A 14,144-nucleotide genomic window follows, 5' to 3' on the forward strand; every position below is an offset into this window, starting at 1 on the left:
GATGAATGAATGAACGAACGAACGAACGAACGAACGAATGAATGAATGAATGAATGAATGAATGAATGAATGAATGAATCAGATGAATGAATCAGATGAATGTCATTATCGTGATACCTGAGAATGCATATGCACTGCGTGAAACACATATGGCTGACTACGGACATTAACATGTTGCGTCCAGTGCAATAATTTGTGGTTTTGTCTTTCTATTTTCTTTTATTGTGCTCTGTGTATACATAAATGTTTTTAAAGCAACGTATTCGTCCACGGTAGGTAGATTATTTGTGTATTTTAGAGGTACGCCGTCACGATCTTCTCTTATATCATGAGTCAGATCGTGCTAGACTGTGTTGCTATGACTACAAATCGTTCAAGAGCCAGCACTTAAACTAACAAGTTTATTATAATGGCACGTAAGAGTTTGTTCTCACAGTCACTCTGCACGTTTACACTTGAAACTTAAAACTAAACTTTTATTTACACTGGTCACATGACTTGCATCCTACCATACGTGCCAGAGCACCGTTAATCTCATATCGTCTTATTGCAATACAGAATGTAGTATCCTATCCCACTCTATCAGCCAATGTTGGCAACATTCGCAGGTCGAATTTCGATAACTGGTCTTATTCTTTAGCACCACCCTTATCAATATTCACAGGAGCTAGTTAATATTAAATTAAATTAAACACGGTGGCGCAGACGACTGCGTGACGACTGGGCGCTGCGTGACGACGATAACGATGCGCGAGAACGTTGGCAATGCGTGGCGTGGCGCTGCGTGACGACTGTAGCACTGCGTGAGGACTGGGGCGCTGCCAATCTCCCAGGCAGAGTTCTATTCCATGAATATAATTTCGGCGATCTAACCGCAAGGAACTCTGGGAAGGAGAATGGGGCGCTGCATGACGACTGTAGCACTGCGTGACGACGGTGGCGCTGCGTGACGACTGTGGTGCTGCGTGGCGTCGGTGGCGCTGCCTGACGTCTATGGTACTGCGTGACGACTATGGTTCTGCGTGGCGACTGTGGCGCTGCTTGACGACTATGGTATTGCGTGGCGACTGTGGTGATGCGTGACGACGGTGGCGCTGCGTGGCGATTGTGTCGCTGCGTGACGACGACTTGTAGCACTGCGTGAGAACTGGGCGCTGCATGACAACTGTAGCACCGCGTGACGACGACCCGGGGGCAATACATAGAACTTGCCTAATGGCGACGTGCCCCTGAAATGAATCTCGTTTTTTTTGGATTTTAGGTATAAGTATCGGTCTTATTTCTGGTCAAGATATAAATATCGGTAATATTTTTCCGATTTGGTATACTTATGGGTCGGTATATGAGCGAATATCTTCACCTCAGATCCCGGCCTGTTTTATTTCGAATAAACAGTGATGATAGAAATGGTACTTTGGTAAAAAAAAAATATGGGTATAGACTTTGTTACTATCCAGGTATAAAAATGGTCATACATTTGAGCACTCAGCGGCACTGCGTAAGGATTGGAGTGCTGCATGGCGACTGTAGCACCGCGTGACGACGGTGGCGCTGCGTTACGACGATGGCGATACGGGAGAAGTTTGGCAAGCGTGGCGACTGCGTGACGACAAGGCACTCTAATTGAATGAGCTGATAGGTGTTGATATTACGTGTTCCAGTTTATCAAAAATAGTGTTACTATTTTATTCATGAACAGAATTTTTTATTGTTTTTGTGTGTTTTGCCAACAAATACGAAACAATTGGCGGGAACTATTTTTGTCTCTGATTTATGAAAACTATTCTCAACGTATTTTCAGTAAGATAAAAACAACGTTGCGACAGATTTTTATTATTCGTTGTTATGACAACAATCAATCAGTTGATGAAAGTATTCATTTTTAGTCATTGTACATTCACTTTCAAAATAATCGGACAATTTTATACCAGAATTCAAAATCAGAATTAAGCATCAATTTGTAGTCTTCAAAACGAAAAAAATACTTATTGCTAATGAAGTTGTGCTAGCAATGGCGTTGTTGGCCAATCCACGCGACTCGGTCTTTATTACGAGTTATCCCGGAAGGATATATATTCTTTCATGAAGATTCTAAGAACAGTATTGAAAAAAAAAACAGATCAGTACGATGCTATATCTTTTCATTGTCAATATTTAAAGATACAATATGAACGACAACATGTATGTTTTTAATATATAACACAAACATCAAATGAACTATTGATAAAAGTGGTAGGATAAAAAGAAATATATATATATTAATCGTTATTAAAATGTCTAGCTCCCTGTGATGAAACCTTTGCCATGACAAAATACCATGCGGCATGTGTAGATACTCTAGACAGCCAAATAAATGTCACAGTTAAAAATCAGATGAATGAATTACATATATTAGTACTGTATGTTTTCCTCGAAAGCCATTAAGTGTCATGTAAGCATGTGGTAGCGAGATTTATTGGGCCAATGTGGGTTAATGTATTACTTGATGTGTTCAGATATCACCGATAGTGTAGTGTAGTGGATACTCCTTGAATATATTCGTTATTTGATTGAGAGTCTGGGGGCAATGAGAATACTTTCTATGTCAACTGCATTATTAATTCCCACAGTGCCTGGGATATAGCAGATGTACATTGTATTTACTTCCTTAGAAGTCATGGAACGAATCGCCATGTGGTCGTATCGATTCGCCGAGCCAGGGCACACAACTACCGCCGTCCAATGGTATCACATGACCATCAGAACGAGGCTGCTCTTCTCGAGCTTTGTGTTACACGACTAATATACAACACAGATGAAGTAAATTCGACTAAAAATAAAGAATTAATAATATTTATAATTTATTTTTAAATTCTTTTTGAAACACATTATAAAAAAACAATCACGGCCATGAAATGATATACACGACCACAAAGTAGTTTATTCTGTTTTGGATGAACCTCATAAAGGTTTATAATTTCCTGTATTTTATTTTGGCATTCTTTCACGGGATTCCATCGACCATACGTGGTTTGGTTTCGTATGCGTGATATTAGATGGTTAGCATCCATTAAAGGGTTTGCACGATTTAACGCAGTCATCACTATACACAGTCGACGAGGTCACCTGCTAACCCATCCATTACAGCTGTGTATTTATTGACTAAGCGTAAACCGTTGATTATCCACATGTGAGACATCGGGTCTTACTAATAAAAGAGTATACGGCGACAGACTTAATAATGCATCAGAATTAATGTATACTAAACATGCTATAAATAAATAGCATCTCGAAATGAAAAAATCGGAGAGAGGTCTACTCAAGGTACATATTATATATCACGTATCAAAGCATTCAGACTTGTAGTTTTCAAACAGAAGTCGAAAACTTTAAAAGTTGACGCAGACGACGAACGATGACGGACAATCACTCATATGATGAACTACGTATACGCCCGATAAAGTCGACAGCGGGACTAAAACACACACAACTTAGACCTTAGAAAATATATAATGCATCATCCCACTGAGAAAGGTGATTCGCGAAACTCTCAAGTCATGATTGTCTGTTATCAGAATCTAAATATGGAGAAGTCAATGTTCAAAACTTATAAATGAGTAGTTACTTTGAATTTTAAAACGCACAACAATCAACAATCTAAAAGTTCTTCCTTCGAAACCAGGTAATAACAGTTATATTTCTTTTTGTCCGGAATATTACTTATGTGACTGTTTTGTGCATTTCAAGGAAACATCAAGTTGCTTGGAACACAAACAGTTATCCGACACACACTCACTCACTCACTCACTCACTCACTCACTCACTCACTCACCGGTTCGAAATCTGTTCTTGTACAGAATCTGATGTCTGATAAGACGTGGATTTTGAAAAATCTGGTGTCTGATCAGATTTTTAGAACATTTATCCTACCATATGCCGACACGGTCACTCACCCAGTAAGTTTCAAGCATTGTGTGGCATAGTACACAATGCTCATGGGTTACTAAACGATTGCAAAACATGCGCTATGCATGGGGTCGACTCGCGGCATGCAAACACATTTCATCAAACAGGGCATTTCATACTATTTGTGACAAATTCAGAAAAAAAAATATTTACTTCAAAATTGTCAAAAACCCATATAAATCACCATCTTGAATTTCCAAGGTATAATGTTTCAGCTTACTGTCTCCACATATTAAACTGATACGAAACCATGCGAGCAGACGTTGATATTATAACAGTGGACACGGCGTGTATTTTGTAAGAGTGGTAAGCATGATTTCTACAAGTTTGTACGGACTCAAAACTGTGGCATACTTAGTCTCACTTACAAGTAAAGAAAATAACAAGAAATGTCAGACATATATTTAATCTAAAACAAGTCTATATGTTTAACAAAGTAATGAAACAACAATGAAACAATTTATAAAAATATTGATGGGTCTAGTTGAAATACTTCTAACCCACTAAAATGTCGAGAAAAAAACCATATTTTGTTTTGCATCATGACATGTTCTCCCTTAAAGCAGGAGGGTCGTTCCCTGCACACGCGCGGGAATTGATTCCCAAGCGACGAAAACAACACGCTAAAAACGCAAAGGCTCATGGGTAGACGCTTGTTTGTAAACAATGTCAATCTATGGCCATCTGACGCTTGCGCAGGTGATGACTCTCCCGCTTTAAAGAAGTTGGACGAACTTCAAGTGGAATCTCTGGAACAAGGAAACAACTGGCGTCTAAATGTATATAACGATATAAAACATACTGGTCAAATTAAAACGTAGCATTTGTTTGGAAATGAAGAAGCTATTTTTTATGTTTGAAGATTTTTTTTCTTCGATGATTTTTATAGATTATTATTAGTAACTTCAGGTGCTGAAAATACCTTTTTCCCAAAGCGAAGACTAGAAGGGCAGACAAATGTACCCCGTCTGCGGCAAACTCGATACATCGTTTCAATTTCAATCACACGTTACAATTTAAAGGGTTTGGCAGTGCGTAAATAATTCTATCACTTTACGCATTATAGAGATTTTGCTGTTTCGCCACACAAATGCAAACAAATCGGACACCCTAGCTCAGTGAACAAAACAGACTTTTCAACAACAAAAAGTTAGGCTAAATTATTTAAAGGATTATGTTTCTGATGTTGTTTTTCTACATTTTTCTGAAACCAAACTGTTGATATCACAGTACTAATTTGAAACCTTGATAAACAAACAACTGGCAGTCACGAGATCAGATAAAAAATTACGTCTAACTTTACCGTGATTTTTTTTCTTCAAAAATATGTATAATTTATAGATTGACATGGTTTTAAAGAAATTTCTTTATGAAAACATGATTTATCCTGATTGTTACATCTTTGCATTGTTTCGACACAGTTTACTTGCTAGCCTAGTTATTTCTTTTATCACTTCCCATTAAATCCTGTATAAGTCCTTGTAAGAAATGCCTGTTCGTTTCCGCGCTCTGCTGGATAGAATTTGTCAGTTTCAGTATGGCGTCTTGGATTTCGCCGATTTCATCTTCCAGTTCCCCATTGTGGCGTTCTAGGAGTTCAATTCTGGTGCGTGCTGTCGTGTAGTCATTACTCAGCTCACTATGTCTATCAAGTAACACATTAATCGACGCTTTTAGACCAGAAACGTCAAAGGTCCCTTTATCCCGTACGGAGGTTACGTCGGCTTGTACAGCCTTCCATTGTTCAGTACAATGTTTCTCGGCGCGTTCCCGTTTCATGGATTCCAGGCTTACCTCGTCTTGGATGCGTGCCACAAGCGAATCGAATTCCTCTTGCCCGTGCTTTAAGTCGACTATACTCGACTTCGATTGTTTTATGTCGTCGCTTATATCATCCAAATATGTATTTGTAGTACTTCTGAACTGTTGTAAGTTGTCATTGATACGGACGACGTCACCGCGAAGCACATCCATGTTTTCCCCACAACATATCTCCTGCAATTCGACTACCTTCTCGTCTAAAATAACCATCTGCGTACTCTGGCTGGCACTCGTAATTCTCAGTTCATCTAGGCCGAGTTGCATTTCGTTCATCGTCCTTTCGCTGTCGTCGGCCAACTCTTGTAGATTTTCCTCAATTCTGTGAACATCATAGTTGAGATGAATTAAATCTACCGACTGTTCATATATATCGTCAATATTTTTCTTTACACTACTTTCTATGTCATGGTTTATCCCGTTTAAGTCTGCCCCAATGTCGGAAACTAATTTCTCCACACCCGACACTCTTTGTTGTACGTTTGTCATAGATCTTACCATACCGGACCGCACCTGTAGAAATTCACTCCACATGTCCCTAATGTCTTCCCGATCGTCTTCATTATCTTCATCCTCGTCTTGTAACTCTGTCAGATCGTCTTGGATGAGATTCAACAGTCGGCCTTGTTCTTTCAGACGCCGTATTGTTAAATTGTAAAAATTTGTATTGACCTTTTTCATGTGTTTGATGTCATCTGCGTTTCCAGTGCTCCGAATGACGGCGTCCTTTATAGTTTCCGTGAGATTTTCCAGAATTCTTGTTTGGTCTTTCAGTTGACCGAGAACTTGGGTATTTGAATGTTGGCTCAATAGTCTTTCCAGTCTGTGTATTGAGCTGCTTACATTCTTGATGCGACGTGCGTGTTGTTCTAGTACACTCTTCGTGTCTCTGGATAAATCCCCATTAGATTGTTGTGCTTCGAGAAATGTGACAGCATTTGTTAAAACGTGGATATTCAGATCTTTGAGACGCGATTCTAATTCTGCTACCTTCGTTTCTATGTCATCGTTACTGGCTTGGTATGCCGACCCATAGTCATCGACGCTATTTGCTAAAACATCAATGTTGTTGTTTTTCCTTTTTCGTACGTCCGCTGTATTTGTTTTCAAAATATGGCCACGCAGCCGATCGGCGTGGTCATACCTATTATCAGCAGCCGCCGAGATGACGGAAGCATCCACGGACGCGCCGTGAATGCAAAAAATAATGACGATACACATCACAGCTATTCTCCCCTGCTCCATTGTGTTAGTTACAAAAAGAAGATTGTCGAGCAGTATTTATCGGTAAGCATTCAAGGTCAAAAGTCGTAACGGAGACAAATCATTTCTTCCGCGGGGGCGAGGGTGCCTACCTGGGTTATAGTATAGAAAACAGGGACGGGTGCAGTTAGAGGGACGCACTCTTACATTGACGTCATTATTGCATTGCATTGTGGGATACATGTGTACGAGGAACGACGGATTTAGAAGGAGCGCACCCCTGCACCTAATTTAAATGCGCCACAGAAAGATCTTTCTTATCTTGCTATGCAATGGCTTGTGTTTCGGTCATGTTCATGTTAAGAACTCTGAGGTCCGAACGTCCAGTAAGTGCCAATTTTCGCTGATTGATTTAAAGAAATAAATATCACCCTCTGTACCTATTCACCCCTATATATATATAAAAGTCATCAAACCCACTTCAAGAAAACAACTGCGCCCTGAAACGGAAGTACGCGAAATGAAAAGTCCCGGCGGAAAGTCACGCTGACTTGGGCTCCACATCCGTAGTAAGGTCGTGCTACCAATGAATTCATAATGACGTACACACGGACTATGTTTTTGTATACCACGCCGATTGTACTTAGATAAAGTGCGTCGCTTTCTTGGCGTACAGCCAGTGGCAAATATTTCAACGTGCGAATGTTTACATCACATTGCTTCTGGGACAGAGGAACCGTGTTTATATCGTTGAACGTAGCATGAGTGAGTGATGCAAGTACGTTGCAATACTATGTGATGTTCTTCGCAAATTCTGCGTTTGTCACACTCGATGCCATTATTCCGCATCTATGGATATCAGCCACGGTCAAATAATTAGATCAGTACTATTATGTGAATTCTTGAGCACAAAATTTACCGTCCCGAGAAAAATGCCTCAGGTGACTTAGTGCGAATATACTCCTCAGTACTTACGTGCACCGTTGTAAACACTGGTACTGTTTTCTTTGCTGCTAGCACAAATGAAAAAAAACAAAAAACATCAAGTAACCAGCCAAGTACTGGTATGTTATGTATACATGTACGTGTGTGTGATGTAATACAGATTATTCATGCAATAATAATAATAATAATAATAATAATAATAATAATAATAACAATAGCAATAATAATAATAATAATAATAATAATAATAATAATAATAATAATAATAATAATAATAATAATAATAATATATTACCCCATATTGAAAAAAAAGATTAGATTGAGATGAGATGTAATAAACGTAAAAAGAAATCAACAAATACAGGACAATAATAATGACAAATCACAGTGATTGACTTTTTTGGGGACATAACATGTCTTTATCACATAATATATCACGATGATTGTTTAAGCGAGTTTCTCGTGCTCTGTGGTCTAGATGCTACGAAGTGAATTCCATCTGTTACTGTGTCACAAGCCTCGCATAGCAACTACACTATAACTGTAATTGCGTTGTCTAAGGCGCGATATAAATTTCAAAGGTTTTCCATTTGAAGGGTGAACATTTGAGGGGGGTGCAAATAGGGACAGTGAAAAAATAAATTTCAATAAATGTGTGTTTTATAAAAAGAATTTAATCTACAAAAATGTCAACAAGCATTCCCTCTTGGCGCAAGGACAAACAAATTTAAATGCTTAGGAAAGTTTCTATTTTCTTTTCGACATTTGAGGCAATACACAAAATCGGTTTTCTACTATATTTAGGTAACCAGTGAGTATAATGAAATTTTACGTTCTCATAAAGATTGCATGGCACGTTCTCAATTTTATGGCAGATCTCAAACAACTGAGGTCGCGTGAATAACCTCAAATAATAGGCAAAAACGAAAGGTGAACTGTCCCATAAATAAAGACTACATTTTTAAAAGCAATCTACAGACCAAGAACTATTTTGTTGGAATTTAATATTAAAAAGTGTCGTTAAGATGAAAGTGTCCCCTTTTCAAATTCTAACACCAAAAATAGCATGCAATAATAGAATTACAGCACTGTCACAAATATTAAATTTATGCGCCATTAAACATGTGAAATTTAACATTCTCGCATGTTCTTGGGTTGATAGATAGATATTCGTCAGTGATATATACAAGCATTCTGAGCTCACTCGCACTAATGATCAATCAACATATGAGAGAAAACTCATAAATAATAATGCGATATGATAATCCAAACATAAGGCTTTTAAGGTGTCGATTAAAAACAATGATGGATTAAATAGATTATAATTAAATGTTAGGGGAGTATCAAATCGACAGAACACTTGAATGTGAAATCACAAAACCAAATTGCCGCCAGATGGCCGTTTTGAATCAAAATGCAAAACAAAATGGCGAGCATCAGTAACCCACCATGAGTGATGGCACGATCAATACCAAGTTCGAATGAAATCGATCAAACAAATATTGTACTGTTGTTTTTGCAGAGTTAATATGCCTTACCACTGTCTTTTTACAATAATTCAAAATGTATAACCTTTTCCAAATGTCATTCTCAAAAAATAATAGTAAAGACTGATGTACCTATCAAGCGTATTCAGCGTTTTAAATCTTCTCTGTGCGTCAGGCGACAACGAACTATCCGAGAAGTATCAGAGACGACTACGCATCCATTTTCGCATTTCAAAACGTTGAATAGATTTGTTGTCAACACGATAAGCGGATTTTTGTTTCTTCTGTTTGCACCAGTCTTTATTATTATGTCATTATGTTTTGAGAATGATATTTGAAAAGGTTAGGTGACAGAAAATAAAGATAATTGTAAAAAAAAATGCAACTAATATATCAGTCGTTTTCCATTACGTTACAAAACATTGTATATCATGGTCGACTTCAATTTAAAATAAAATTTTCTGTGTGACTTAATGCATTCTCATTTGTGTGAGTTGGCATTACATGTTTTATTGATGCGAACGCATTTAATCTAGTCTGCTGATGGTACTATGTAAAACCATTCATTTAACTGCGGGAGGGGATATGTACACCTTAGTGCATCTTGAATTGATGCGTGCTAATATTCAGATCTTCTTTGTCCACGTCTGTCTAGAGGGCGACATACTAGTAAAAGAACTCGGATCAATCTTCGTACTTTAAACATTATAGAGGGCACTATTCGCTGCAGAGAGTTACGACATGACGACGCGAAAACAATACGGTCACGTGACTTGTGCAGCCATTTGAGGCCAAATTTAGTTTAGTTTATTCAGTCTGCATGTTCACCTATTTGTGCAGTTCGAGTGAACCACGAAAATCTTTGCTACTTACGAAAAAATGACAAATTACAAGGAACGAACGGTATATGTGCTTTCTAAAACTTAAAAGTAAATCCGTTGTCATTGGTTCAATGTTTGAAATGACATGCAGCAACAAAAAAGTGCAAAAAAGTCTTGCTAAATAAAAATGTTATTTTGATGAATTCCAAAGAACAAACGGGTGTTATTAGATGTATTTGAACTGTGAATATGTATTCAATATGCTAAACGCAAGTTAAACTAATATTTTGACCAGATTAAATAAAAACCCAAAATAGATCAGCCGTATTTGCCATGCATGGCTATAGTTACATGTACTATCTATACTAATGGTCATACATGTATGGCCATTGCTAACTGAAGTGAAATGAGTCATATTTGACAATTCTTTGTTGCTAGCACACCTGCCAGCAATGTCATAACCATTAAGCCAATAATTGTGCCAAATATGGATGATATTTAAGGGTGCACATTAAAGATTCACATTTTTAAAAAAGATTATTTACATATTTACAGTTCAAATTGTTAAAATATGTGTTGGCTTTGGAATTTATGAAAATAAGAAATTGTATTTGCTTTTCGCATTTCAAACTAAACAATGACAAATAGTTTAGTAAGCAATATAGAATGTGCATAACTATGTTAAAATGAAAAGATTGGAACTAAATTTTAAACACATTTTTTGCCGAAAATTCTAGATTCCTACTTCATGGATGTTTATTATGAATGCAATCTCACAGTAATTTTGAATCTTTAAAAAAAATAATTTTGAAAAAATTACAAAATCAAGACAAGATCATCGTTCATAATGACATATTTCTAATAACTTCAGTTAGAGTTATCGTGTAGACTGTGTGATTTTCATCATTTCCAAATATTAACTTGTAATAGGATGCAGACAAGCACATTTTTTAAAATAATATAATTCTAATAACTTCAGTTAGATTTATCGTGTAGACTGTGTGATTTTCATCATTTCCAAATATTAACTTGTAATAGGATGCAGACAAGCACATTTTTTAAAATAATATAATTCTAATAACTTCAGTTAGATTTATCGTGTAGACTGTGTGATTTTCATCATTTCCAAATATTAACTTGTAATAGGATGCAGACAAGCACATTTTTTAAAATAATATAATTCTAATAACTTCAGTTAGATTTATCGTGTAGACTGTGTGATTTTCATCATTTCCAAATATTAACTTGTAATAGGATGCAGACAAGCACATTTTTTAAAATAATATAATTCTAATAACTTCAGTTAGATTTATCGTGTAGACTGTGTGATTTTCATCATTTCCAAATATTAACTTGTAATAGGATGCAGACAAGACCATTGTTCATAATGATACATTTCTAATGAAGGTCATTTTTTTTCATTCCTAATGCAGGCACATTTGGATTCTCAACAGTTTTAAAGTGGGCGTGTTGGTCATAAAAAGAAGCTAAAGAGTTCTACAGTTCCTACCATTTTCAGTCATAGAAGGACCCCAAAGTCAAGAAAGTCTCCAAAAAAGGCGTGGCCAGTCTGAAAAAGCAATGTGTCCACCCAAGCAACTTGTGACATCTCTCCTTGAAGACCGTGGTTATGCTGCTGACCCACGACTACAAATATTGTCAAGTCATTGTTAGTATCTTGTTTCACAAGATTTTTGACTTCTTTATTAAAATATTCATATTGAATGGGGCATCAACAATTTCTTCTGTTTTCATTTTAAGAATGATTCGTTTTTATCACTTTTTTTTACAAAATGGCGATTATCTCAGCTTCATTTTTTACTCAAAATTTCAACTTTAAAACGGTTTAACTTCTAGACGGTTCATTTGTTTTCAATAATATTTTCAGGGGTGATTATTCAGGTCTATCCTAACGAAGTGGCTTCGTATGGTTTCACAGTCTTCACTGGAACAGAAACAATAGAGCTGCCAATTAGTGGCTCTGTTAATTGTGAACGATTTATAACATGTGATTGTTTCAAAGAGCACTGTGTAAACAATTTTCAATGGAAACACTAATAAATAAGCCATTATGTTCCTAGTGAACAGAAGTTTTAAATAAATGTTTTAAAATCAAAATCAGGTATGCATTCAAAAGTTAAATAGTTTTAAGTGCACTTTCTTCTAAAATGCATGATTTCAACCCAAAATCAACATCACTTAATATGGTATCATAGTACATTATTATAAACCATAAAACTCGAAAGTTTAAATAAAACTCTTTCAAATGATATATAACTTGATGGATAAAAGATATATTTTACTCATGGAGTTACAGTAATTAGAACCAATTAAAAATAATGCCCCCAACCTGCATCTCTACCTTAAGATTTCAATTTTAAGGCATCAAACCTGATTCTCTGATGTTTGTTGTTAATTTTCTGTATTAATTTAGTTTTTTGTCTAATTATTGTTATTAGCTATAGTGAGTTTTTTTAACCCTACAATGTTTTAGAAATGAGTATAATACCGTTAACCTATATCATATTATTTAATTTTGCTTTAATTTTTAAATTTTTAAATATTTAAATCCTTTTTGTTTATATTATCATTTCTTCTTGTTCTCCCTACACTCTTGTTTTGTCGTGAAGCTGAACACAGTAATACTGAAGCTGAAGACACCATGCCGTGTGGAGGTTGCAGAACATCAAAACGCCAGACAAAAATGCAGGAACGCATCAAGGGACTCAAATCTGAGCTCCGTCAAACTAGAAAGAAGTGCAAAGCAATTTATAAAGCAAAATTAAAACAGAAAGCGAAAATCTCAAGGATCTTTGGAAAAAACAGACTCAAGGCTTGTCAAGAGGTGGAATGAGAGAATGCAAGTGGATATCAAGTATTGTGAGAAAAGCTCTTTAGTTGAGATTTTGATGTGGTGTTTCAGGTTACAAACTTCTCCTTTAGCCAAACTTCCCTCTCCCATTAGAGAGGACACTACAAAGACGGATGGAGAATGTTAACCTTAGAAGAAAAGAAAAATTCACTACAATGTTGTTGGGAACAGCAGAACACATTTTATACAATTCATATTTGCTGGCATGAAAAAGCGTGCTATTCATACAAGAATTTGCGGTATTTTTTATAAGTTACAGTGAAATTTTAGTTGCCCGATGGGGGCACAAAATTTTGCTAGCCTGACATCAACAAGCTTAACTGGCCCATGGACATCAGACCACCGCTATTTCTAGCTATACATACAGGTTTTTAGTACATATGAGACAAATTCTGTCTTTAATAAACTTCAAATGTAATATGATGTTTATTCGAAAAAAAAACAAACAAATCAAAACATTTTTTTTCATCCTCAACCAGTACTCCAGACTACCATTAAACAATTCAGTCGAGTGGTTCCACACAATCGGCTCAAAATTGCGATGTGTTCTCAGTTGTAACTCTGTGTATAAAGAAACTCTCGGCTGACAGTCACCTCATCCTGTCTAGGTATGGTCGCGATCAGTGTACTGCAGGTCTTGTACTCCGTATACAATAGTTGTAAGCAACTGGAAAGAAGTCCTATTCTACGCCTATGGTCTAACCATTAAATTATATGTTAAATATTTACAAAAATCATTCATAATTATATGTCAAACATTTACAAAAATCATTCATAATTATAGGTCAAACATTTACAAAAATCATTCTATCATTCCATGAGATAATTTGAAATGTAGACAGTTGGTTTGAACAATAAATGAAATTATATTAGGGTGCCAAGCTGTAGCCCACTTTTAAGTTGTTCAAAATCGTAGCGTGAAATAAATAAACAAGCGTTTGTGGGTTTTATATTTTCTGTAAAATTGCCTTTGCAGGAAAATAGTTAGAAAACGGGAACATTGAAAGCTTTAGTTTTCTGACAGATGGTTCATTTTTTCGGATGGTAAGAAAG

At 36.3% G+C, this 14,144-nt stretch overlaps 1 protein-coding gene across 1 annotated transcript; it reads right to left on the bottom strand.

The window, feature by feature from the left end:
• Positions 1–4,066: 4,066 nt before the first annotated feature.
• LOC144359465 (uncharacterized) lies at positions 4,067–7,153 on the bottom strand. Its single transcript, XM_078012654.2, has one exon. It carries the CDS (start codon positions 7,006–7,008, stop codon positions 5,380–5,382), a length of 1,629 nt encoding a protein of 542 aa, XP_077868780.2. The 5' UTR covers positions 7,009–7,153; the 3' UTR covers positions 4,067–5,379.
• Between the last annotated feature and the right edge of the window lie 6,991 nt (positions 7,154–14,144).

Source organism: Saccoglossus kowalevskii, chromosome 4 (assembly GCF_978046115.1).
Source record: "Saccoglossus kowalevskii chromosome 4, keSacKowa6.1, whole genome shotgun sequence".
In the NCBI taxonomy this organism is placed as follows: Eukaryota; Metazoa; Hemichordata; class Enteropneusta; family Harrimaniidae; genus Saccoglossus; species Saccoglossus kowalevskii.

Excerpts from the sequence above, each read along its gene's own strand:
- LOC144359465 (XM_078012654.2), bottom strand. The coding sequence starts at position 7,008 with ATGGAGCAGGGGAGAATAGCTGTGATGTGTATCGTCATTATTTTTTGC.